The sequence below is a fragment of the Dendropsophus ebraccatus genome, chromosome 9, assembly GCF_027789765.1.
Source record: "Dendropsophus ebraccatus isolate aDenEbr1 chromosome 9, aDenEbr1.pat, whole genome shotgun sequence".
NCBI classification, from domain to species: Eukaryota; Metazoa; Chordata; class Amphibia; order Anura; family Hylidae; genus Dendropsophus; species Dendropsophus ebraccatus.
In genome coordinates this window covers 97,625,655-97,652,741 of record NC_091462.1, presented here as the reverse complement: position 1 = coordinate 97,652,741, position 27,087 = coordinate 97,625,655, and the positions used below count along the sequence as shown (strand labels likewise).

General features: G+C 44.3%; 1 protein-coding gene across 5 annotated transcripts in view; it reads right to left on the bottom strand.

Moving 5' to 3' along the window:
- The window catches only part of LOC138801300 (ankyrin repeat and fibronectin type-III domain-containing protein 1-like), a 195,318-nt gene that overhangs the window by 152,374 nt on the left and 15,857 nt on the right, over positions 1-27,087 (bottom strand). For all 5 annotated transcript variants that reach the window (XM_069983959.1, XM_069983955.1, XM_069983956.1 and 2 more), the window contains exon 3: positions 23,888-24,102. In XM_069983959.1, the coding sequence (XP_069840060.1) occupies positions 23,888-24,102 (215 nt within the window). The remainder of the gene's footprint in view (positions 1-23,887; positions 24,103-27,087) is intronic.

Genomic DNA, 27,087 nt, shown 5'->3' with positions numbered 1-27,087 from the left:
TGTGCAACAGGATCAGCCCCAGGAGAACAGTGGCAAGAGGGGGCCAGTGAAGGAGACCAGGGCCCCTTGTTGCCAGAGTAAATAGAGTGACAGTGTGCCAGCTCAGCCATAGCTCCATGTACGGGGAGTGCGGGGCTCACCTGTTACCTGAAGTCCCATAGAGAGTGAACAGAACAGTGACCAACATGCACACTGCTGCTCTATTTCCTCTGGGGGACAAAGGACCCCTGTTCTTGTGATCGATGGGGGTCCGAGTGGCTAGACCGCCTCCAATCAGTTACTTTCTTGGGATAGCCCCTTTAACCCACGGCTGTGTACAATTCTGTAGTATCTATTTAAATCCAAACCAATATATGTAGGCTGAATGCTTAGCTGTACTTTACAGCGTATAGTCTCACACACTTTACTGTATCAAGGACACATACGGTTCCAATCTGTAATAGGACACCCATAGATGTGCATGAGGACTATACTTACATATTCCTATAAAAATCTTCTCCAATATATGCACCCAATGGAGCACAATTCTAATGATGACCTCACTATAGCATTAATACGGATGCATTATTGTTTGCTATGCTCCAGGAACAGCACCACATCTGTCTATGGCAGGGATGGGGAACCTTCGGCTCTCCAGCTGTTGCAAAACTACAATTCCCATCATGCCTGGACAGCCGAAGCTAAAGCTTCGGCTGTCCAGGCATGATGGGAGTTGTAGTTTTGCAACAGCTAGAGGGCCGAAGGTTCCCCATCCCTGGTCTATGGGATGTGTCAGGTATTGCAGTAGTCAGTTTAATTTATCTGAGCTGCAATACCAAACATAGACATGAGTGGTGCTGTTCTTAAAAAAAAAAAAAAAAAATCTCATCTTATGACTGCAAGTGCATCTGCCACCTGCTACAAGCATGCCCTACCATACTGCTTATTACCACAGAGCCCGTAGCACTTTCCTTAAAGGAGCACCGTATCCTACTAAGGTTGTATTTCATTATATATAAGGATGCAATATGTCTAATGTGACATCCAGGGGCCACAGATTTACAACATTTTGTGTTCTGTAGAGCTCCTCTCCAAGTACTAGTCATTAACATATCATCCAGAGAAGAGTGAAATGGCTGAGGGTTGCTTTCGGAAATGGACACCCCGTACCCTGGTATTCACAGTGAGAGCGAAAATCCTGTGTTGGCCAGAGACAGGATGATGTCACCCCTACGGCTATCTGATCCATGTGGCCAATGGATTTGTGCAAGAGCCTCTTACAAGGGGGGCCCCAAGAGCTGCGCTGGCTCCCGCCCCATGAGCTCACACAACTCTATTTCTGGCTTCTTTGTTGACTTGGATTCTTAGCACGTGTGAAACATCTGTTGCCCGGGAATGGGTGAAACGATGCCTCTGGAATGCCCTGTTGTGACGAGGAAACTATGGGATATCGTCATGGTGATTATAACTACCCTCCCCCTAGCCTGGGAAATCAGAATGACATCACCCGCTGCCCACTGCTGATCACCCCCCCCCCCCCCCCCCCCCCCATCGCTGTGCAAACACGCCGCGCCCATCCCTGCCCAGTCCGAGTGGACACTACACAACATTATAGGCCATTCATTGACTGCAGCAGACAACCGTTCTAGTCTCACACCATAATGCTCTATAATACTACCGATACACAGTTCTGTATAAAGCTCTCCTGTTTATATAGAACCCATTTGTGCGGGCAACATAAAGAAACATGGATTCCACCATCCCATTCCAACTTCTGCTGTTCTTTCGCTGACAGGTCTACACGAATCTGATGGTTGGGGTATTTAGGCTTTGTATGATATTATATAGGCACTACTATGTGAGCACTGTGTTTTAGCACTATGTGTCACCATTTTCTAGGCAGGACAAGGTAGTTATTTGGGAAGTATTATGGAAGCACCCCTCTTACTTTTACTTCCTTCCATCCCAAATATGACATGTGCCTCTATACCCGCTTTGCTCAGCACCCTTCCATATCTTGGGATTCCTCTAATCTGCTCTATGTGGCGCCCAAACTCTAGGAAAGATCAAGATTTTTGTACCCCAATGATACTAAGAGGAACGATGCACAGCAATAATGGATTTCCTTACTTCTATCTTAAGGCCCTATTCCATGGAACGATTATCGTCCGTATTCGGCTGATATCGGCTGCTACGGACGATAATCGTCCCGTGGAATAGAGTGTAACGATCAGCCGACATCGTTCATGTCGGCTGATCGTTGCAGTCGCTTGTTTTTCAACATGTTGAAAAACAAGCGTCTGATATAGCAGCGATCTTCTGCCGTTGCTCCGTTGAATAGGAGCATCGGCAGCAGACGCTGCTATATCCTATGGGCTGCCCGGACGATCTAGCGATCACCTGGGCAGCCCCCCCGCACCTCCCTGCCGCCCCCACCCGCTGCAGCCGCGCTGAACAGCGGCGGCAGCGAGCGGGAAACGAGGAGCAAACGAGCGCTGAGAGCGCTCGATTGCTCCTCTAACGACCCGTGTAATAGGGGCATTAGTTAGGTTCAAAGCCATCCATTAGTTTCATACTGCTTATACTAAAATATCAGCTGAACCTATCTCCACTGGCAGACAACAGTACAATGATCCCTCTACTTACAATGGCCTCAGGTTACAATATTTTCAACATACAGTGTTCCTTTCTGGATCATCGTAACCTGAGAGCAGGCTCTCTGATAGACCAATAAGAGTGGCAATTTTACTGGTAAAACTCCAGTATTAGCAAAGTGTATCCAGTGATTGGCTCTCTACAGTATAGCGCATATACTACATGTAATGTACTGCTGTGTGTATCTAGTATCTCCTCTACATTATAGTGTGATACTACATGTCCTGTACTGCTGTGTGTCTAGTATCTCCTCTCTACAGTACAGTGTGATACTACATGTCCTGTACTGCTGTGTGTCTAGTATCTCCTCTCTACAGTACAGTGTGATACTACATGTCCTGTACTGCTGTGTGTCTAGTATCTCCTCTCTACAGTACAGTGTGATACTACATGTCCTGTACTGCTTTGTGTCTAGTACCTCCTCTCTACAGTATAGTGTGATACTACATGTCCTGTACTGCTGTGTGTCTAGTATCTCCTCTCTACAGTACAGTGTGATACTACATGTCCTGTACTGCTGTGTCTAATATCTCCTCTCAACAGTACAGTGTGATATTACATGTCCTGTACTGCTTTGTGTCTAGTACCTCCTCTCTACAGTATAGTGTGATACTACATGTCCTGTACTGCTGTGTGTCTAGTATCTCCTCTCTACAGTACATTGTGATACTACATGTCCTGTACTGCTGTGTGTGTTTAGTATCTTCTCTCTACAGTACAGTGTGATACTACATGTCCAGTACTACTGTGTGTCTAGTATCTCCTCTCTACAGTATAGTGTGATACTACATGTCCTGTACTACTGTGTGTGTGTCTAGTATCTTCTCTCTACAGTATAGTGTGATACTACATGTCCTGTACTGCTGTGTGTGTCTAGTATCTCCTTTCTATAGTACAGTGTGATACTACATGTCCTGTATTGCTGTGTGTCTAATATCTCCTCTCTACAGTACAGTGTGATACTACATGTCCTGTACTGCTTTGTGTCTAGTACCTCCTCTCTACAGTATAGTGTGATACTACATGTCCTGTACTGCTGTGTGTCTAGTATCTCCTCTCTACAGTACAGTGTGATACTACATGTCATGTACTGCTGTGTGTCTAGTATCTCCTCTCTACAGTACAGTGTGATACTACATGTCCTGTACTGCTTTGTGTCTAGTACCTCCTCTCTACAGTATAGTGTGATACTACATGTCCTGTACTGCTGTGTGTCTAGTATCTCCTCTCTACAGTACATTGTGATACTACATGTCCTGTACTGCTGTGTGTGTTTAGTATCTTCTCTCTACAGTACAGTGTGATACTACATGTCCAGTACTACTGTGTGTCTAGTATCTCCTCTCTACAGTATAGTGTGATACTACATGTCCTGTACTACTGTGTGTGTGTCTAGTATCTCCTCTCTACAGTATAGTGTGATACTACATGTCCTGTACTGCTGTGTGTGTCTAGTATCTCCTTTCTATAGTACAGTGTGATACTACATGTCCTGTATTGCTGTGTGTCTAATATCTCCTCTCTACAGTACAGTGTGATACTACATGTCCTGTACTGCTGAGTGTATAGTATCTTCCCTCTACAGTATAGTGTATATACTACATGTCATGTACTGCTGTGTGTGTGTCTAGTATCTCCTCTCTACAGTACAGTGTGATACTACATGTCCTGTACTGCTCTTTACCTGGGCCAGGATGAATTGTGCCTTTGGGCACCAGGCGATGGCGGCTTCATTTAATTTTTCTGGGACCCTGTATGATATGTACAGGACCCTGAAAATGCTCCAGTCCTCTACATAGAAAGTAATTTACAGTCTCCAGTAAATCCACTTATATTACTTTAAATCTTCATATTATCTTATTTTGGGGTGATATTATGGGGACTTCAGAACCAATTTCGAGATTTCCATAGAATTTTGGATATATTATATTATACATACAATGGTCGTCTTTGAACCATATAGTAACTTCATGTTGGTGGTGATAGGGACTGGGTGTAATGGATGTTTGTCTCCTAACTAGTGTTGAGCATAGACTATCTATATTTTCCAGGACTCCCTTGGGTAGCAAACCTGGACAGTTTCCTCAAGTCCCCTCAACATTACTCCCAACCCCTTTGTTCTAGGAGAAATAAGCCAGCGCCAGGCTCAGTCTGACTGTGTCCCTCTCTCCCCAATGACAGACTTTAAAGTGGGGGGAATCATTGGACTATAGAATAGAGAGGAGAGATATAATAGAGTGGTAACTGTAAGGTGGAAAGCTTTGGGCCTATGCTAATGCAATGACTGACCAGGGACCAGGAGAGCTAACTGTGCTCCTATTAGATATTAAGGTGGACACACAATGCCTGGTTTTGAATGGACAGATATGAAGGAATACATTCTGAATTGTGGAGAAAAATATTCAGTACAGGTCACATGCAAATGGATGTGTATCCATGGTTACATGGCCTTATTCTACAGGGTTACTCCATTCCTTCACCGCTGCCACTGTAGGACATCTTGGTTTGTTTGTAGTCTGTTACCATGGAGACAGATCTGTATAGGAGCTGTGTACCAAAAACTAGAGAGGATTATTAAATCTGCCTCCAGCAGGTGAATGGTGCCCAAAGGACTGACTTACTCTCTTAGTATGCATGCTACTCGCACATCAGTCACATATATGATGTGAACAGGGCCTTACAGGGGGGTGTGGAGGACTGGAGGGCCATGATTACTGGAGATAATAACCTTTTTCCTACAGCAAAGCATCAAAGAGACTCCATGAATGAGAGAAACCCTGAATATAAAACCTCCAGCAGCTGCTCCTCATATAAATATATCTCTAAAACCTGAAGCTTTAGAGAGCTACAGGGGGAATTAGCACATGCAGACAGCCTTGGCAGGGGAAGAGTGGGGGCTTTATAGCCGTCCCCCCACCACCAAATTCTCAGAGGCCTTAGAACAATAACTTAAAGGAACAATCACAATTTTACTGTGCTTATTTTCCATTACTGAGGACCAGACTTCCCATTGCAAGTCGAAAGCTGTTTAAGTCCAGATGTTACCTTTCCTAGCGCAGCACAGTAGCTCACTATTGGCCGCCAGGCTAGGCCTTAGCCGAGACTCATATTGCTTCCTCTGGATAAACATTCTACATGAGCAACTGAGGAGAGTCACTAACATGGGCACTGAAGTCCATGGCCCAACACAGTCCCAGATTAGTAGTCACGCCTCTCTGATCTAACCTCTGTATTCGGCTATCTCCAGCAGTCCCATAGAGTATGAATGGGGTAGCATTGCACACCAGTCGGACACTTGTCACCTATCCACAGCTGTCATCCCAGGAAAAGTCCATTAAATCCAACATACACTGGAAGATGTTATGCTGACAGCCAGTAAAGCTGGCCGCACAATGGGGATTTCAGATGGTCACCTTCTGAATGACTTCTTCATGGTTGGCCTGCGAAGGTTGTCGTCTAGAACAACAATGCCATAAGTCAAAATAACAAACCTTTTCGACAGATATCTGCCATCGGATCACCATCACGCTCATTTGTTAACAAAAAAAAACAAAAAAGGCAATGATGGCTAGGAGAAAATGTTCAAATGTATGTATGGCTGGCTTTAGGGCCAAGATGTGCTGTTGAACAAGGCAGTATCACCCTGTGTGATCAGGCAAACAAACTCGTTCCTCACTTTTGATCTCTTCTTTTTAATCCTGTGTTTGAGGGGTTGACACTACTAAATGTGTTGGGATGCAGCAAGCAAAAGTGATTGCACCCTCTAAACAGTTCTGTGGACCAAGCACTTTGCACCTGACCCACGGAGTGTAAGAACACAGGCTGGAGCCAGGAGGGGTAAGTGCTTCCCTGCTGAGGAGCAGGACACCCATCATTTTCAAAGGTGTTCTGCTCTTCTGCAGTAAGCAGGTGGTTAAGTGGCGATGCTATGCATCCCCACTTAACCCCTTCCTTCCTGGGCCAGGCGAAGTATACTCAACCCAGCAAGTGGTAGTGGGTGGACGGTGTAGTCTATACAGCTCACTTCTTATAGAGGTAATGTCATGATATATACAGTCCTGGCACTTGTACATATCATCAGGCATGTCAAAAGTTATTGCTCACAGCAGGACTCCCTGTAGAGACCTACTTTGATCAGGAGCTATAGAAGCACCATCCACTCCCCTGCTGGCCACTAAGTCTGACAATGTAGCCTTATAGCATCGGAATTGGCAATTACAGAGATATGGATGGGCAGTGGACAGCGCTGCTGCCATGCTCTCTCTCAGGGTATATCTCCTGATCACAGTGGGTGTTGACATGTCAAAAGTTATTTTACATGACAGGTAATCTTTAACAAGTGATCGGTGTACTATGTGTCCCGTCGAGAGATTGGAGTCTGGCTACATGCTCCTATATAAAATATACCTGACAGGTTATTAGAGCAAGCCTCAAGCACAATCAGATTAGTTTGAGCCCGAACACTCAGCATTTGATAACCGGTGGCTGAAGTAGTTGGATGTAACCCTAAGGCTGCCTAGAAAACATGGATACAGCCATAGGCCATATCAATGTTTTCCAGGGCTCCCTAGGGCTGCATCCAACTTCTCAAGATGCTGAGAATCAAACGTAGAGCATTCGGGTTCAGACGTTCAGACAAACCAGAGGTTCACTCATCTCTACAGATAATGTTTCTGTCGATCTTACACATCACGGGAGACAGAAGAGAAAACGTTTCATCGAAAATACATTTTTGACTATGAAGACTTTTAATTAAAGGGTTCCATCTAGTGGCAAGTAACAAAATAGCAGCTAATTCACTAAGAACATAGTACTGCATACTGGCTCCCATTCATTTCTTCGGACGTGAATTGATGTCAAACATGGTTAGCAGCCTAGATTTACAAGAATATATTATGCTACATATATGGGTCAAAACACGTGTGAGCCTGGCCTAAATGTGAACTGTGGGGGGAATTTATCAAGCCTTCATATGCTGACAATGAGGAAAAGGGTCCCGGATTAGGATGTACAAAACCTATTAAGAAGCCTAAGCCTCTTTATAAATTTGATGCATCTTTCATTGCCCATAAGTGACACTTAAAAGTAAAAGCCACAACATTTTTGGGCAAAGTGGTTATAGGCATGCTGAGCACCCTCATATAGTGGCACCATACATGACTGTGCTATAAATATATTCTCATACAGAAGAAATACTCCTGGAATTTCGATGTAATATAACATCTGGTGGGGCCACAATAACATGTATTAAATAAGAAGCATATGATAATTTAAATGGGAAGGTGTGTGCACTTGAGGAGTAGTACTAAATCTTGCCATTACCTAACTCGCATTTAAATTTTTCACCAGTTTTCTCAATATCTAATTTTGAGTTGTGAGTGGAGACTAGCTGCTATGTTGTCTACCATATACTTAATACACACAGAAGAGGAGGTTCTGCTCTCTATAGCTAAATAGCAGACCCTCAGAAGAAGAAGCAGCATGGAGGACATTACAGAGCAGTACTTTTTTTGATACAGAGCTCCAAATCCCATTCTCAGACATACGCAAATAAAAAAGAAAGAAAAAGCTAAGGTACGCACAAGGTCAGCACTGTCCCAGACATATGCCCAAAGACAAAAATGGGAAAATAAAAAAATCATTTATTCACTAGAGCACAGGGATGACGCGTTTCGGGAGTGCAACTCTCTTCATCAGAAAAACATCCATAACATAAAGACGAGTTAAATAATCACAAAAAGACCACCAAATTCACCCCAAGAACGGGGGGAGGGGTTACTACTAAAATTACAAATGTTGCAATCTGTTCAATATAATATGAAGAGTCCACCATTAACACTTAACAGTAGTGATCTGTGTATTATGAGAAAGCAATTCAACATTCAGCTTGCAAGAGCACCATAGTGCCAGGACAGAGTAATAAAAAAACAAACAGTACATTGGAGGTGTAGCTCCGCCCCTTGGCTCTCGCTATAGTGCCAGGACAGAGTAGTAGCCCCTTCCCCCCATTCTGGGGGGGTGTTTGGCAGTCTTTTTGAGCTTATTTAACTTGTCTCAAGCTTCTGTCTGTTATGCATGTTTTTTCTGATGAAGAGAGTTGCACTCCCGAAACCCGCCATTACTGTGCCGTACTGAATACATTATTTTCTGTTTTACCATTATTGTCCTTGGGCATATGTCTGGGACAGCACTGACCTTGTGAGTACTATAACTTTTTCTCCTTTTTTATTTGCATATTGTCCATATGGCCCCTGTTGGGAGAATCCGATCCTTTTTGGTATCGTTAGCCTGGCACTTCTGTCTATGTTCTATCATCATCACAGAGCCACAGACCCACCTTGGATTGGGACATCCAGAATATAAGGGGTGATCCACTGTTCTTTTTTCTAACAAGTAAAGGTCGGTATCCTGTATATGTCTGTATATGTCTGTGCACTTTGATAGATAACCATAGTACGAAACTCCCGCCACTTGGTGTCACTGCTGTTCAGTACACTACTCAGGTCCAGCTGAAGTTATAGGCTACATAATGAGTCAGTGGTTTTGGATTGATTCAGTATTTTATATTTATATCACAGAGTGTTCTGTGTAAGCTATCCCGAATTCAATCCATGTTGAGGGTACCTCACACAACACGCTCCCCTCTCACACAGCCTATCAGAGGCCTTAGATCCTGTCTCAAAAGGTGGGTTTACCCCCCAATCCTAGAGCTCCCTGGGGATGTAAGTGAAGAAGGAAGTTTCAGGTAGTATTGTTGGAGAGGAATTAGTGTGAGAATAGTGAAGAGTGAGTTATCTAGTAATTACAAAAGAGTTCCAGAGCTAGCCATGGTTGGCTAAAATACCTTAAGGGGAGTGAAAGCAATAGGGACAACTTATCCACATAGAATGACTAATAGAGGAGTAAAGATAGAGGTTTTGTCTACAGTCAAATAGAGTCAAGCCAGCAGTTAGCTAAGTGCACTATTCAAGCAGAGACTCTGCTGCAAGTTGCTAGTTTTCCTAGAGGGTCGCCCAGATAACTAGCTCACTCGGGTTTGGGGCCTGCATCCCTGATCTTGTGTCACTTCATGCCAGCAAGATAGCCAAGGCTGATGTTCATCCTAGGTGAAGCAGGTATTTTTCTATCGCCACCCCCAAAGTGGTCAGGATGAGAACCTTTAGGTCTGGATAAGCCCCTTGCCTTGAGTAACCACCCTACACCAAGCTAAAGTCTTATTCACCTATACCATTAACAGTGTTCTGCTAAAACTTAACTACCTATTCAAACCTCCTACAGATCAACCTGCCTACTGTACTGTTCACACTACTGTGCAAGAACCACATAAGTTGTACTATTTTACCTAGCTCTTCAGTTAATGTTTTAACTGGTTAAGAACCGGAGTGTTCTTCAATCCTGCACAACCTTCAACACTCACTATTCTATTCAACTGCAGCAACTACAACTCCTGGTAGTTTTGCCAGCGCCGCTTCAGTGTATCCAGGGGTGGCCCTAGCTGGTCCCACAAGTGCCTGTGTGGTGCTCTCAACATCTACCCCCTGGGTCGCTGCTCCTCAGCTGCTGTACAAAGTACAAAGGGGCTTGTAGTTGAGGAGTATCTTATCTTTCATAGTAATTTTTTTTTTCCTAAGGTATCACACAAGGCGCCTGGGCCTTTTTTCTGCTTCTTCATTTTCACTTCTTAGACATAGACTTAAATGATGTCAGCTTACTGTATTCTGAGTCATTATACCTGTTATTTCAAGAGACTCTGTACCCACAATCTGACCCCCCCAAACCACTTGTACCTTCAGATAGCTGCTTTTAATCCAAGATCTGTCCTGAGGTCCATTCGGCAGGGGATGCAGATATTGTCATAAAAACAACTTTTAATCCAGCAGTGCTGTGTCTAATGGCCGGGGCTTACATTTGTATATGCATTAGGCTGGCACAACCTCTCTGTCCTTTCTCCCCACCCTCCTCATCATTAGGAATGCTCCAGGCAGATTGCTCCCTATTCCCCGCCTGTTTGTATAATGAACATGGGCTGGATCGTTAATACACCTGTGCAAAGCTCAAACAGCAGTAAATGTTGAGGAGGGTGGTAAGGAAGGACAGAGAGGGTGTGTCAGCCTAATGCATATACAAATGTAAGCCCCGGCCGTTAGACACAGTGCTGCCGGATTTAAAGTTGTTTTTATGACAATAACTTCATCCCCTGCCGAACGGACCCCAGGACAGATCTTGGATTAAAAGCAGCTATCTGAAGGTACAAGTGGTTTGGGGGGGACAGATTGTGGGTACAGAGTCGCTTTCAGGTAACTTTTCAGGATAAGCTGTAATGTGTATATGAGGAGTAGCCCTATTGTTGACAATTGTTTTCACTTCTGCAGACTCCATCTCTTATTTTCAGTTGTCCTTGAGCTAGTGGATGGATGCTAGCTGCCATAATGTCTCTCAAATGGAGCACACAAACAGAAGAATACATCCTACTCCCCTATATCTTTATAGTATACCCTCAAAAACAGTAGCATGGGGAACATTATAGATTAGTATACACTAGTCTAGCACTGGGGTATGATATAACACTTACTATATATTTCAGCAGCTTCTCTGTGTGTCTATCTGCCCCACTTTGAAGGTCTATCCTCCCTACCCCCTCTCCATAGAGCAAGCCGATTCTTCTCAAGATGGATTTTGGCAGCTTTTTAACACGAATACTTAGTTTTGAGTAGAAGCGAAGGAGCCTGATGGAGGAGGCATTTTTCTCTGATAAGATATATTACAAAGTTTCATTGCTGGTACTATTGATGCAAAGTTTATTGGAAGGTAAGAGACCATTTTAGTCTATAAGGAATATTAAATAACACCAGACAAAGTCACCTTTCCTGTGAGTAACATGACACAGCATTTACCCGGTCATCAGCTAGAGCCTTTTTCCAGTAAAAGAAAATCAACTGGGAGGGTATTTTGAGCTGGTTCGTAGAAGCAACTTCATGTGTCTAAAAATCACCTCACTTACTGGTAGAACGACTATTTATATGGATGTCGAGATATTAACAGCAGCTGCTGCAATACTGTTCAGACTGGTGAGAAGGCAGATAAGCCCCCTGCATAGTACCCTATAACCTTGAATCCGCAGCACTGGGGAAACAAGCCTATAATACTGAACTAGGATCTGATTCTGAATTTACTATTGAGCAGAACTATGGTAGAGCGTAGCACAGCTCCATGCAATATTGCATAGGCTGTCACATAGATCTGTGTACATGGCTACACAAATATTCTCATTTAATTCTGCCAACGAATATCTTTATTTTTCTAAAACAGAGCTCTAAATCCCTTTCCTAGATATAGCACTGAATGCTAAAAGTGTGTAAGCTTAGAGGCTTACTGCATTTGGGGTCATTACTGTATAAATGTACTGTTTATTTCAGGTAATCTGGCAATTATATAACCTGTATATGGCATTTTTCATCAATTTCCCCCCTGTATGCTCCATCTCTTATTATTGGTTGTCCCTGTGCTGGTGGGTGGAGACTAGCCTCTATGATGTCTCCTGTACACTGTGGCTCCCCTGTATTTCTATAGCACACCCTCAGAAGCAACAGCAGTATGGAAAACCTTTTAGAGCAGTACTAAGTAGTGCAAGCTGTGAATCCAGCAGTGAGATATAACACGAAGGGTATATCCACACTGAGTAAAATAGGCGGAATTATCTATGGGAGAGCGAGCGCTCCTCCGCTGCAGCCACTCTCCACTCAAAGAAGTGACATGTCACTTCTTTGAGCGGAAAATGATGGCAGCAGAGGAGAGCACGCTCTCCCATAGAGATGCTATGACACACTGAGATAGACGGAATTCTGCAGTGGAGAGTTCCGCCGTGGAATTCCACCTATTGTCCTCAATGTGAACATACCCTTACTAGAAGCTGCTGCAGCCTCTAAGTGTCTCTCCCCTGAGAGACACTCCACTGAGAGGACAAAGTCCTTTTTGAAGCTCAATCAGAGCGCTGCCATCTCCATGAAGGTGAACGGCGCTGCGGAAGCAGACGCTGAATTCTTCAACGTTTTGTGGATCGGGAGAAAGAGGAGTATATCCACGAATTCGGCGTCTGCTTCCGCAACGCTGTTCACCTTCATGGAGATGGCAGCGCTCTGATTGAGCTTCAAAAAGGACTTTGTTCTCTCATACAGCATCTGAACTTTCAGCATGTGTGTTGGGCGAATATACCATTGTGCATTTGTATCCTTAAACTTTTTGGGATAAAGAAAATTAAAACATATCGGTTGTGTGTATCTACTTTCATATTGGATTGTCTGGAGGTTCACAAGCCCTTCGTAATACACATTCGTATGAGACACTCAAGTGCAGCTAATTGTGTTTATATTGGACTGCAATGTATGAACACATAAAGCACAGATAGGTCCCTAATAACTCTAAAATTTAACTTTTCATAATATGCTAAAAGCACAAATAACAAAACTCAAACCTCGTGAGAAAAAATCTCCACCATCTAAAAACTGGCATATAATAGCCCCAAAAAGTATTGCATGCCATATATAAATAAGTACACACTCTAGATGTAAACAATGTCCAATAAAACATGTACCACCATGCAGGGCCGATAATCACAGTACAATTGATTAACCGTATACACTTGGGAGCACCTGACCCTAGGGGTCCCTATTCGGTGCACCACAACTAACCCTGCTCGCTCAGGGACTATCGGAGTCATCGCCCTAGAAAGGGCGGCCCCTGCCCCGTACTAATCTATACCACTATCCCTACACTACCCCTACCTACGCTCCCGACACCGTGTTTCATACAGATAATCATCAGGGGAGTATAACATCTTAATGGGGTAGGGAACAAGTATATATTGTAACGCTGACCACACACAGATATTGCGGCGGTACTTAGAATAAGGCGTCCTGAGAGTGCTCAGAGACGCTAACTCACGTGGACCTCAGGGTCTTTCATAGCATGCGGGCTAAAGCGTATGGCTCGAGCCATACTGGGATAGATAGGTAAGTAATGCTATATGCTTCTGCAGAAGTTTCATTTTTTTCCCCACTCTACCTGAAGTTCCCCTTTAATCCAGAGGAGAAGCGTCAAATAGGCGGGGCTTAGCGCGCCCGTGCCCTAAGGCTGCAACACCTCTCAAGTCTTCCATCCCACCCTCCTCCTCTATAGTGATGCCCCCAGGCAGGCCTTTTTCTCTTCAGTGCTGTGAAATCCACTATAAGCAGAAGAGGCACAGAAGCACTGACCGGGCTCTTAGCTCGAGGATACCGCGTCAGTGGCCTGTGCCTCGTCTGCTCAGTGCTGAAGAGGAAAGTCCTGCCCAGACTTTCATTAGGTATATGAGATGGACATTCTGGCAGGACTTGCAAATGAGGAGTAATGAAACGGGTTAATATCATGTCTCAAAGTCGCCTTCTGCAGTTTACGTGTGTAGATAAATACATGCTAAAAGTAGTTAAGCTGAACAAACACTTAATAAAAATTACCATAAAATCTTATCATTTCTGCGCACTTCACACTTCTGATTGCAGGAGGCAATGGAGAAACCTACTATACTTCAATTAATTTCTGGCATATATTTCCACCGCCTATCAGCACTTGTTCAGCCATGTAGAATAATGTCCACAAGAGCCGCATCTTCACATGAGGACCGCACTCAGTATTTCAACGAGAAGACAAGGCTGGTTATTCTCTATATTCAGCTTTGGACTATTATTACAATGATGATGGATTACCTATGGGAAGATCCTAAGTCAAAGGTACATAACATAGATGAGAAGCAAACTGACTGCTATACATTACACCTAGAAGCACTTATTTAGAACCAGCACTATGAAATACTGGCAAAGGCAGTGCTGGAAATAGTAAAGAGATATTTCCACATCAAAAAGAAATGACATTTATCTATAGACCATCACTTTATGGTTGCAGGGGTCACAGTGCTGAATATTGGCTGCAATCCTTTCATTCTCAGGATCTGTGGGGGACCAGAGGGTAGACCCCACCAATCATAAAGTGATGACTAAAAGGGGCTTTTTTGTGGTCCTAAAGAATAAAATATGACCACAAGATGGTATAAAAATGCTCACCCCCACTGCCCTATAAAAGGCTATCAGGAGCCACTTTTGGGTAGTGTACTTCTTGGTGAGAGATTGGCGACTGCTGGATATTTTGACAGAGAGGGAGACCATCATCAGACAGAAAACCGGGTGGTGGTTACTATGAACTGCCTGCCATCTAGGTTATTGTGACTGAGCTGTTAGGAGGTGTTGGGAGCAGTGGTTACTCAAGGGGCACACATATAATGAACAGGCTCAGGATGGACCAGACAGATCACCCATTGACAGCATTTGTTAGCGGTGGTGTTGGAAGAATAAACATGGTCTGGGTTCTGATGACGGTCACATTAGAGTATGGAGGCCTCCTTGTGAGTCCTGTCACACACTGCCCCCTGTTGGTGTGATGATGTGGGAAGGACACGCTGCCCCCTGTTGGTGTGATGATGTGGGAAGGACATGCTGCCCCCTGTTGGTGTGATGATGTGGGAAGGACATGCTGCCCCCTGTTGGTGTGATGATGTGGGAAGGACACGCTGCCCCCTGTTGGTGTGATGATGTGGGAAGGACATGCTGCCCCCTGCTGGTAGGATGATGTACAAAAGGACATGCTGCCCCCTGCTAGTGTGATGATGTGGGAGGGACACCCTGCCCCCTGCTGGTGTGATGACGTGGGAAGCTATCACATATGACAGTCAGTCACCCCCAGTAGTGATATAAGGGACACTAACAGCTCAGTGATATGTAGAGGACATCCTGCAGCCACGTGTCTCTCTTGGCTTCCAGCTGCAGGATAATGGTCGCCACACACACACGTCCCAGCAATGTTTCCTCCAGATTGTAACACTTCCATGTCTGTCCGGTCACCAGATTTATCACTGATCCAGTATTTATAGAACCAGCTGGGACATCACAACCCACTAGTGTGCAGGATCTACAGGCCCAGCTGTAACATCTGTAGGATGCAGGACGCCATACCGAACCTGTATCTTCTATGCCCAACTGTATCTCATCTTGTATTCAGGCTAGAGGTGCCCAACCGTATCTCATCTTGTATCCAGGCTAGAGGTGCCCAACCGTATCTCATCTTGTATCCAGGCTAGATGTGCCCAACTGTATCTCATCTTTTATCCAGGCTAGAGGTGCCCAACTGTATCTCATCTTTTATCCAGGCTAGAGGCCTCCTATGGCACTAGTGCCTCCTTTCTCCATTGTCCAGTTCCTCTAAATACTTCTTATATTGTAATCACATCTATTATTGTTACAGTCACACATAGAAGAAAGTTTCAGTAGATTCCAAAGCTTTCTTGGTGCGTTACTTTATTTTTTTCTCAATGTACAAATGATATTAGAAGGTTCCATTAACCTTCATTTACCCTAAAGTGGATTCTTAAGATGCTGCGGATCGTTCGCCTCCTCGGATGCTGGGTCACAAGTCTGTGCCATGGAAACGGGTACGGGAGGACGAGACTGAAGGTGACTGCTCCAATCTCATGAATACATGGAGAGACAAAATGCTCCTACTGCATGGACTAGAATAAAAAAATGAAAGTGCTTCTATGTATAATGTGATAAAAGCGACCTTCCTCAGGGCTCAGCCTCTCGTACGTCTAGGGTTACGCAGATTTAGTTCTAGTCTGGATGCTATTTATGGACTCAGGACATCACCTGAACTATGTAACAGAACCCATCACATCAATTTTCTCAAACTGAATGTCTGCAGATACTATAATCCACATGACAACACTTCCTGCCTGTGCCCTGGTATAAAACTGCTATAGGGGCCATGGTGGGAGAGGGCTGACCCTAAACTGCTTGCACTGCCTATCATGACACTGTTATGATGGCTTCATGCAACTGCTAGGAAAAGCATTCTGCTGATTTATACAGCGCCCCCTATGATAGAATATATATTAAAAAAAAAACTACCCTACACAAATACATCCCTGTCTGCATACTTACCTCATTCATTCTTGTGAGTTCCAGCCACTACACTGGACAGTGTAAGAAATAGCACCAAGAATTAAAAGAGGTTATCCAGGGTTAGAAAAAGCACAGCTACTGTTAGAAAAACCACAGTTACTGTCCAGAGACAGCACCACCCCTGTCCTAAGGATGTGGGTGGTATTACAATTCAGCTCCATACACTTCAATAGAACTAAGCTGCAAAACCTACACCTAAACTGAGTGGTGCTGTCTGGGCACTAGACACTGTATTTTTGAAGCATCCACTGGCTAAGAATGCAGCTCCATAGACAAGTGTAGAAAAAAACCCAAACATATGTAGAGATGACTGAGTGACTACTGAACTCCAACTTGTCTCTTCAAGGAACGTTATTTTAAAGGTTTGCTATACTGCCCTCTGGAGGTAACAGTGGGCACTACCTTAAAACATTCCACCAATAAAACAAATTGCTGACAAAGAACAACGTTCTCCATCTGACCCCTCAGGGTTTCACTAAAGCATTTCCATGTCTGCGGTACAGTTGAAGGCCCAGCCCACTTCCCTGTGCAATGGTCCAAACTGAAAGCATTTCACACACATACTCTTCTCTGCTATGCCATGACTAGAGATGAGCGAACCTGGAGCATGCTAGAGTCCATCCGAACCCGAACTTTCGGCATTTGATTAGCGGTGGCTGCTGAAGTTGGACAAAGCCCTAAGGCTATGCGGAAATCATGGATATAGTCATTGGCTGTATCCATGTTTTCCAGACAACCTTAGAGCTTTATCCAAGTTCAGCAGCCCCCGCTAATCAAATACCGAACGTTCGGGTTCGGATCGACTCGAACCCCAACCCAGTTTGCTCATCTCTAGCCATGACGTAATGCTGGAAAAAATGCACTGTACAGGCTCACACTGGGTCAAGTTGATGATGTACACAGTACTGTAGTAGAGAAAATGTAGGGCGGAGAAGGTATTACTGATGCACTATGTTACAATGTGATATATGCAGAAAGACACATAATAGAAAGGGTTATACAAAGCACTGAACGGCGGTGATTGAGAATCTAAAGAGAGGGGGGGACTACACTGCAATGTGGATATACAGCAGTATATACACAGCTGCACAGAGCTTTATGGTGGGGAAAGATGAGAAGAAAGCCTTGATTTACCTTTGAGGAACAGTGTGGATCATCTTCAGCAAACTGCTAGTACGTATTACAGTCCATCTTTCCTGCACACAGAAAGCTAATCCTTGTTCCCACTTCCTATATTGCTTTGTTGCTAAAGACAGATTTGCCCTGACAACACACAGTGAACAGCAGATTGCAGGAAATTTGGTGTCTTGATGCCTATTGCAAGTAAAACACATAGTGGCTAAGACTAGAGCTGTATTTCTAAGGTGAGGAGTCATTTTTGGTAAATGAAGTGATTTATAAATATGTTAGGAATCACATGGAGACAAGTAAACGACTGTGACCATGGGAAGGTCCACGCAGGATGAAAATACTGCTGTGGACTTTTGTGCAGGTTAAATTTGCACTGAAATAATTGCAGCCAAGTGGATGAAGTTTTAACATTTGTAAACAATCTCATCATAAGCCACCGCCTCAAGGTGATATAATGCATAATGTTGTTCAGTCATGACTCAAAAAATCCAAAATTTTTGAGAAAAAAAACTAGGCCCAAACAGCGCCAATTTGCAGTAAGAATGCGTGTCGTCGCAATCGCTTGTTGTCCTAAGGGAATGGCTTTTAATGTATCTACCAATCATATAATCGCTTTCCATCTCTCCCATTATCACTCGTGTAATTAACCGTATTAATTAGCAGATAAGGAATAAATTATCCTAAATTATAAGCTGAAAACCAGGGACGTTCCGGATCAGAGACGTGGAAAGCAATGATTCCGTATTTAAGGTAAGCTTTTACTCTGTAAATGGAGGCAGGACAAATACCAGTTGCCATGACAACAAATATGCAACCTGGCAACAAGTCCAGGGGCACGGGTGCTAACACGGGATCCGTCATCTATCAGGGAGCTACTCGTAACCATTGTTGCCAGTAAATAAGTCACTCACCACCAGTGGGTCATTGGTATGAACTGGGCTCATGGTGAGAAGTCTTCTTGGTATCCAGTGAGCCATTCTAAAGATGTTCTCCGGGCAGAATTACTAGTATGAAGTAACTGTAGGTGGTTATGGCAACATGTTTTACCTCATACTTTTTCTAGTAAGGCCATAAAATCCCAGAACCAGATGTATTTGGGCCCCTGGGCAACAGACTCACTGGGCCCATCTGCCCCATCCTCATCTTGACCAGTCTGAGATGCAGGGAGACCAAACAGGGCTTGTGCCCGTATGACCACCTGTCTTTTCCGGTCCTTGCTAATTCTTCCAAACTGGATGGCGCCTTAATTTCCCCCACCATAAAGGGATTTTTTTCCAACTCTGAAATGGTTTACAGGTGACCATTAAGGGGGATGTCCAGGTGACCACTGAGGTGGATGTACACCTTTATTAGCTATCAGCCTAACGTCAATCAGTCGGCAAGGAGCTGCCCATACAAATGAATGTTCAGCTTGGCCAAGCACTGACATATTCGGATGGTAAGCCACTCTCAGACTCCTCTGGCAGCTTATCTGCCCAAGAAAAAGGATCACACAGTTGAAATTCTACATGCCTAATCTTTCTCTCTTCCTGATGTCATCTGTTGAGGAGAGTCAGGTCCCCCATACACATACAACATACACGAATAGGCTACAACTAGACTTTATTTTATATGGACAAGCCACCATATCCTTTACCCCAGTATCCTTCTTCTACATTTTGTAGCCATATGTATCTTAGAGATGATTTTAGAGTGAAGACGACTATACCATAAGAAATGCCACAGTGATCAACATCAATCCAGTATACAGAAGTGTAATAATAAACCAAGATAAATGCTGGGTAGCAGAAAATCATATAATATAGCCTACAATAGAGGCAGGAGGGCAACAATCCTATGGCTGATAGCAGAGGCAGGAGGGCAACAATCGTATGGCTGATAGCAGAGGCAGAAGAGCAACAATCCTATGGCTGATAGCAGAGGCAGCAGAATAGCAATCTTATAACTGATGGCAGAGCAGCAATCCTAGCGGAGGCAGGAGAGATGTAATCCTTACAGGCTAATAGCAAAGGCAGCTCTCTCTGTATACGCTGCAATGTGCCTGACAGTTCAACAGCACCCTGCAATCACATAGTACCAATGAGGTAAGAGAGAAAGCCCCCTCCATCTGATAAAAGGTGTTGTCCAGGCTTTAAAAAAAAAACATGGCCACTTTCTTCCAAAAACAGCACCACTCTTGTCCACAGTGTGGATGTGGTATTGCAGCTCAGTTCTGATGAAGTGAATGATTCTAAATTCTAATACCACACACAACCTGAGAACAGGGGTGTTGCTATTTTTTCAAGAAAGTAGCTGTGCTTTTCCGCGGATCCTGCATAACCCCTGTAAATTTCTTTGAGGCCATGGACTTTCTTCTCTCCCATCCAAGCTGTTACAATGGGATGTTCCAGTCATTATAACATGATGGTTATAAATGACAGCCAGCTCTGTTAACAACCTGCTTACTGCTATATACTCTGTAAAGGGATGGAAGTGGGTCAAATGATGGAAAGCATCATATAGGATTGGTCTTAATCCTGGGGTGGGGCTTAAATGGACAGCGATTTTGGGTTCAATGGAGCATGCATGCTGCAGATGTAGGTGTAGAAGAAATGCAATGATAACAGATATAAAACTATAAAAAAAAAAAAAAAGAAAACTATAGATTTATCAAATAGCAGACCGGATTGACATCCGTGTCATCGCAGTCTTATGTTTCTCCCTATGAACCTCAAGAAACATCTCTGTACTTATCTGTAAGTTATATCAGCACCTTGTACTATCATCTCTAGTGGACTTTAGGTTAATGCTCCTTTAAATGTCCCTTAATTAAATATACCATAGCGAGTAAGAATATCAGACAGCTAGGTAAGTGGATCAGCAGGTATAATGGAGCATTAGATGACGTCACACGGCACAGTCATTGGGTGCACGGCTTTCAGGTGAAGCTATTTGTGAAACCATTCCCATAATATTGCAGTATGTTACCATGGGAAACAGCGCACCGCGTGAGGACGAAATAAGAGACGCTCAGAATATTGAGCATTTTCTATACACGGCTCCTGCACAGGGACAAATGTCATCAGCCTCGGCTCACAGATCCCTTGTATACAGAAATACACACAACTGCATATGGCTGAATACTGCAATACATAGATACAGATAGATAGATAGGAGATAGATAGATAGATAGATAGATAGATAGATAGATAGATAGATAGATAGATAGATGTGAATACAATAGATTTAATAGTTCCTTTCACATTCCATATAGAATATTTGTCCACAATAAAGGGGGAAGGTACACGCCGTCCTTACCCCAAAACACAGCTTTCCCCTTCTGAACATTCCTCTGCAGCAATTACTTTAGTCTGAAGAGTCCTAAGACATCTCCTTGCAGCCACTTGGCGAGGTCAGGGAAATGATGGCTTCCCAGGAGAGAAGAGAATTGTTCATCAATTATTATGGGACAAGATCAAAGCTGTGGGTGTTCTCTCTGCCTCTAAATTCTCCAGCGCTGCCTCATAAAACCCGAAGTAAATGATATTCCGCACACCTTACAACATAAAGGAGTGTTTCAGTCAAGTAGATTATGTGGATTGACTTAGGGATAAGTACAGGGTTGTACAATGATTCTTCTCGGCCTCCTAGAAGAATAGAAGGCGGAAGTCTTCAGGAGCCCTAGCGATCATCCCATACGGACGTCATCTCTAGACGAAATCCTGCGGATTTGGGTGAAGGTGTTTGATGGTCCAACTTGAAGCGAGATGTTTCTCCAAAGCTGGAGGAGGATACGAGGCTTTCAGAACATCCTTTGTAGATGCACAGTGGTTTTTGGTTTCATAGAAATGTAATGGGAGAAGCTCATTACAGCCCCGGAGCTGGTAATGAGCGAGGATAGGAGGGTAATAAAGGCCTATCAATGACCGGATTAGGTTACTGCTAAACTACGGGACACAAGGTGCGGGCATTAAACTTTAAAGAACTCCCTGTCAAAAAAATCAGCTGTCACCAACCCTATCATGGAACATGTCCTTTACCCAGATTAGGAGACATATAGCATTGTAGAAAGATTATGAGGCGAAAGATGGAGGGCCACTCTTGTGGAACGTCAAAGGTTTATAGCGTGTAAGGTATCTATCAAAGGATGTAGACGGTCAAAGTTAAAAAGGTACTTCGGGCTGGGGTTATTTTTATTGTATGGCTGGGGAAGGGGTGGAAATAGAGGCTGCCGGTCACTTATCTCCCCGGTTCCAGAGTCGGGTCCTGGATCGCGCCGCCCCATTCTCCAGTCCCACAGCAGCGGCAGCAGGACGGGAGAACGATGCAGCACTATCCGGGAACCGGCGTTGGAACTGGGGAGATAAGTGACCGGCGGCCTCTATTTCCACCCCTTCCCCAGCCATACAATAAAAATAACCCTCGCCCAGAGTACCCCTTTAAGGCCCTATTACATAAAGCAATTATCGGCCGCATTACGAGCGTTACGGCAGATAATCGCTTAGTGTAATAGAAGACAACGATCAGCTGACATGCACCATGTTGAAACAACAACGATCCCGATAGCAGCGATATGCAATCTGTGTAATAGGAGCAGAGGCAGCAGACCGCTTCTATCTTCTATGGGCTGCCTGGACGATCTAGTGATCACCCGAGCAGCCCCCTGCAACTCCCGCGACCCCTCCTGCTCTTACCCGTTTGCTGCTGACACGTGTAATCGCGCCGGCAGCAAGCGGGGAACGAGGAGCAAGCGAGTGCTGACCTGACAGGTCGGAGTTTGTTTGCACCTCCTAATCGCCCTGTATAACAGGGGCTTTAGCTGTAAAACTATGCTTAAAAAAAAAAAACAAGCAACTTTGCACTATTATCCTCTAAATTGATGTTTTATTGCTTACTCATTTAGGAACGCTCAACTACTGGAGGTCAATAGTTTTGCTCTACATTGGTTTGAACCCACTGGCTCAGAAGAGATGATATGTGTCCATAACTAGTGATGAGCAAACTTGCCGAACATTCAGGTTTGGTCGACCCCAAACACTCAACATTTAATGGAAAAGGTGGCTGGAGAAGGTGGATGCAGCCCTAGGGCTGCCAGGAAAACATGGCTACAGCCTATGATTGTATCCATGTTTTTTTGGATTCCCAAGGGCTGCATCCAACTTCTCCGTTCCCCAGGATCAAACGCTGAGTGTTGGTTGCAGCCGAACCAGAGCGTTTGGAAAGTACGCTCATCACGAATCATAACTAAAGCAAAAATCATTACTGCAGCAGCCAACCACTATAAAGGAATATTCATATAATGTTTTGAAACACATTTCACATTAAGTGTGTGTATATGAAGAGTAGCGCTATTTCTGGCCAATACATAACCTGTATATCACTTTTTCATCACTTTTCCTCTCTGCAGACTTCAGCTCTAATGTTTAGTTGCTCCTGAGCTAGGGGGACAGACAAGCTGCTGTGATGTCTCCCAAACAGTGTGCACACACATAGAAGCAGCAGCAGCATGGAGGACACTATAAAGCAGTACTAAGTAGTATAAGCTGTAAAAGATATAACACCCTCTGCAAGCTGCTGCAGCCTCCATGTATTTTTGTTTGTCCCTCTCCAGCAGCTCACTCCTTTTCCCACCTGTAACCGGATCCCTTAGTGAGCTCATTCATCCATGATTGCATAGAGAATGATAGCTGGGGAAAGTAGGAAAGAAGCCTGATAGGTATAGAAAGTGGCATTTTACTTATCTTCATCTGTGTTACTCATTTATGCAAAGTTTGTTAAAAAGTACTGAATACAGGTACAGACACAGTCTCCTTGCAGTTGAGAGGTGGGTATGACTGGACAAAGCTGAGATGTAAAATGTATCAGCGTGGACTCCAAAGCTATACATTTTATTAGCCTCTGTGGCTTATAAAGGGTTATATAAAACTTTATCGAATTCTTAGCAGTAAGCATGACAAGGTCTATACAGGATTGCTTCTCTGAAAGCAAGCAGAGATCTTAAACACAGTGACGAGTTCAAACACCAAGTCTATTAGAAAATAGAAAGATGAAGAGCTTATGTTACATACAATCCACAATACAAGAGATGCGTTACTTACAAACTGCCTCCTCAGCTTGCTCTTCACCTTTGGTCCCTGGGGGTCCGGTGGGTGCAGGGGGTAGTGACAAGAGCTAAGGTGGTTGTCTACAGAGATGCTTTTCCGCATATGAAAGGAGCGCTGGAGATTTAGGCGCTTTTCCTCGGGGGAGGAGAGGAGCTTGGGGCCTAAGCTGCTGGCGTTCATCAGATTTTCTCCAGTCCGCCATGGATTCACTGGAAAGAAATAAAATATATAATGACAGTCTAACAATACAATACTAATAATAGCTTCAGTGTAACAAAATGTTTTACCTCTACTACAAGGACCTTAAAGGACTGTACAATACAAAGCCACAGCAAAATGCTACTGAATAATGCAATTGCTAGAAAGATCAGCTGATCGCTACAGATACTGCACCCACAACCCAATCAACAGCTGATCTTGATGGTATAAAGCTAGCCATACATTTAGATGGCTGTCAGCCAAATGTCAGTTCACTTGACAGCTTTCTCTCCTGATACCCTCATATTTTGCTTGCTAGACTGGTAGCGTATCTCAAAGAAAACAACAGGATCAGGCATGTTGAAATCCAATGCAATATGCCTGACCATTCTCTTCTCCCAACATTTGCCATGGTCACAAGCACTGAGCTTGGCAATACTAAAAGCGACTCTGTACCCACAATCTGACCCCCCCAAACCCCTTGTACCTTCGGATAGCTGCTTTTAATCCAAGATCTGTCCTGGGGTCCGCTCGGCAGGTGATGCAGTCATTGTCCTAAAAAAATACTTTTAAACTGGCAGCCCCGTGCCCAACGGTCGGGGCTTACATTGCTGATGCACTAAGCTTGCACAACCTCTCTGTCCCTCCTCCCCACCCTCATCATCATTAGGAATGCTCCAGGCAGATTGTCTCCTATTCCTCAGCTGTGTCAGCCTGGCACATGGGCTGGATCGTTAAACAGCTGTGCAATGTTCAGCACGGAGAAAATATTCCAGAGTCTTTTTTAATGCTGAAGAGGGTGGGGAGGAGGGACGGAGGGGTGGTGCAAAGTTAGGGCACAGATACTCCCGTTGGGCACGGGGCTGTAAGGTTAAAAGTAGTTTTTTAGGACAATAACTGCATCACCTGCCGAACGGACCCCAGGACTGATCTTGGAGTAAAAGCAGCTATCCGAAGGTACAAGTGGTTTGGGGGAGTCAGATTGTGGGCACAGAGTCACTTTAAAGTGTCACTGTCGTTTAATTTTTTTCTGCAGAAATCAGGTGATTTTAAGAAACTTTGTAATTGGGTTTATTGGCCGAAAAATGCATTTTTATCATGAAAAAGCAGTTTAAAGCTCTCCCCCCTGTCTTCATGGTTTTGGGGAGAGGAGAGGGGAGGGGTTGAGGGAGATGAGGCATCAAAACAGGACAACAAAGAGTTGATTTACAGCAACATCACTGGGATACGTCCTCTGAAGTCAGCACTGACCTCCCTGACCTCTAAATACCGGCTTTCACACAGCTCCCACTGTGTAATCCTTTGTTCTCTGCTCTCTGATGGCGACTAATCTCCCTCCTCCCCCCTCCATAGGTTACACAGGGCTCGACTGATGTAAAAGAGTCAAGATTTCCTGATAATGAGCAGTGGATGAGAGAGAGCAGGGAGGGGGGGACCCTGGGGAAAGTCTTTTTAAATGCAGATAATGGCATATTTGCCTAATAAACCCAATTACAAAGTTTCTTAAAATCGCCTGTACTATTGATTTCTGGAAAGAAAAAAAATATGACAGTGACACTTTAAAACCTCCATAGAGAATGGATAGAGAACAACACATTCCATTTTTTCCTCCGTTCCTCCGTTCTCGTGATCGGTGGAGGTCCCAGCAGTCAAACCCCCTACTATCAGCTTAATAAACCGATGCCAGTCAGGAATTTCCATTGCAGCACAAATAAAACTATATGGCACCCATTTAGACGAATAGCAGTCTGTGTATCATAAGAATGCTGGAACTCTAGAGCACGTTCTGGCTCATACAGGAGTCCCAATCAAAGCATTCCCTATTATAATGTCCATATTCTGTAACATGGACAGGAGTCTTCTTCACAAGACAACCCCTTTAAGACAGTAGAAAAGCAAGCAATGCAGTCAGTCAGTGTAAAGAATAAAAGTAATACAAACAGATGAGCGCGGATCACAGGGCGGCGCACAGTGATCTCGGCGTCTGTGACAAAGCCTTACTTGACAAAACATTTGCCTGTTTCAGCTGAGAACAGAAGCAGCTCTGGCAGCTTTCAGCACACGTCTTCCTCCAGTCACAGATGTGATGTCAAGGAGCACGGGGAACGCAGCCAGCCTGAGACTCTTACTTGTAGAACAAGGGTCAGCTCTGAGTGAATCTGCTCCAGCAGAACTGGAGTTCATTGTCCCCCGAGGGTCCATCCATATGTCTACTTTTTATTAATCCATTTAGTGACATCATCCTCTGTATCTCGCTTTTGTGACAAGTTTTTCCTTTTCTAAATCAGATGAACTGTACAGTGAATTTAAGGAAAAATCTCTCTAAAACTGGGACACCTTAAAGGGGTTATGAAGCAAAAAACATGACCGCTTTCTTCCAGAGACAGCACGACTCTTGTCTCCAGTTCAGGTGTGGTTTGCAATTAAGCTCCATTCACTTTAATGGAACGGAGATGCAACCCCCCCCCCCCCCCCCCCCAAACCAAACTGGAGACAAGAGTGGTGCTGTCTCTGGAAGAAAGAAGCCATGTTTTCTTTTATGCTGAATAACCCCTTTAAGCTGTCAGCCTAAGGGCCATTTCACACGGAATAAAATCTGCAGAATTCTGCTGTGGAACTCTCCGCCTGCCTCGGTGCAAAAGGTGCAAAACTATTTCTCTGTGGGAGGGTTTGCTCAATGAATTGACAAGTCAATTCTTTGAGCGGAGAGCGGAGGTGCGCCTGCCCTTCCATTGTAACTGATAGAAGGCAAGATTCGGCGCCGAGTCTGCATGGAGGAGTTTCATCTGGAATCTTAGCGCTGATTCCGTAGTGTGAACGGGGCATAAGGAGGCAATATATAAAGAAACACTATCATGTTATGACTAAAGCAGGTCCTAAGGGGGCGGAGCATGATACAGGGATTCAGAACATCACACAGAGAATTATGTGTCATGCTCCGCCCCTCCAGGCCTGGCAATATGGAGTGTAGCCGTTTTCCCCAGAGAGTCCCTTAT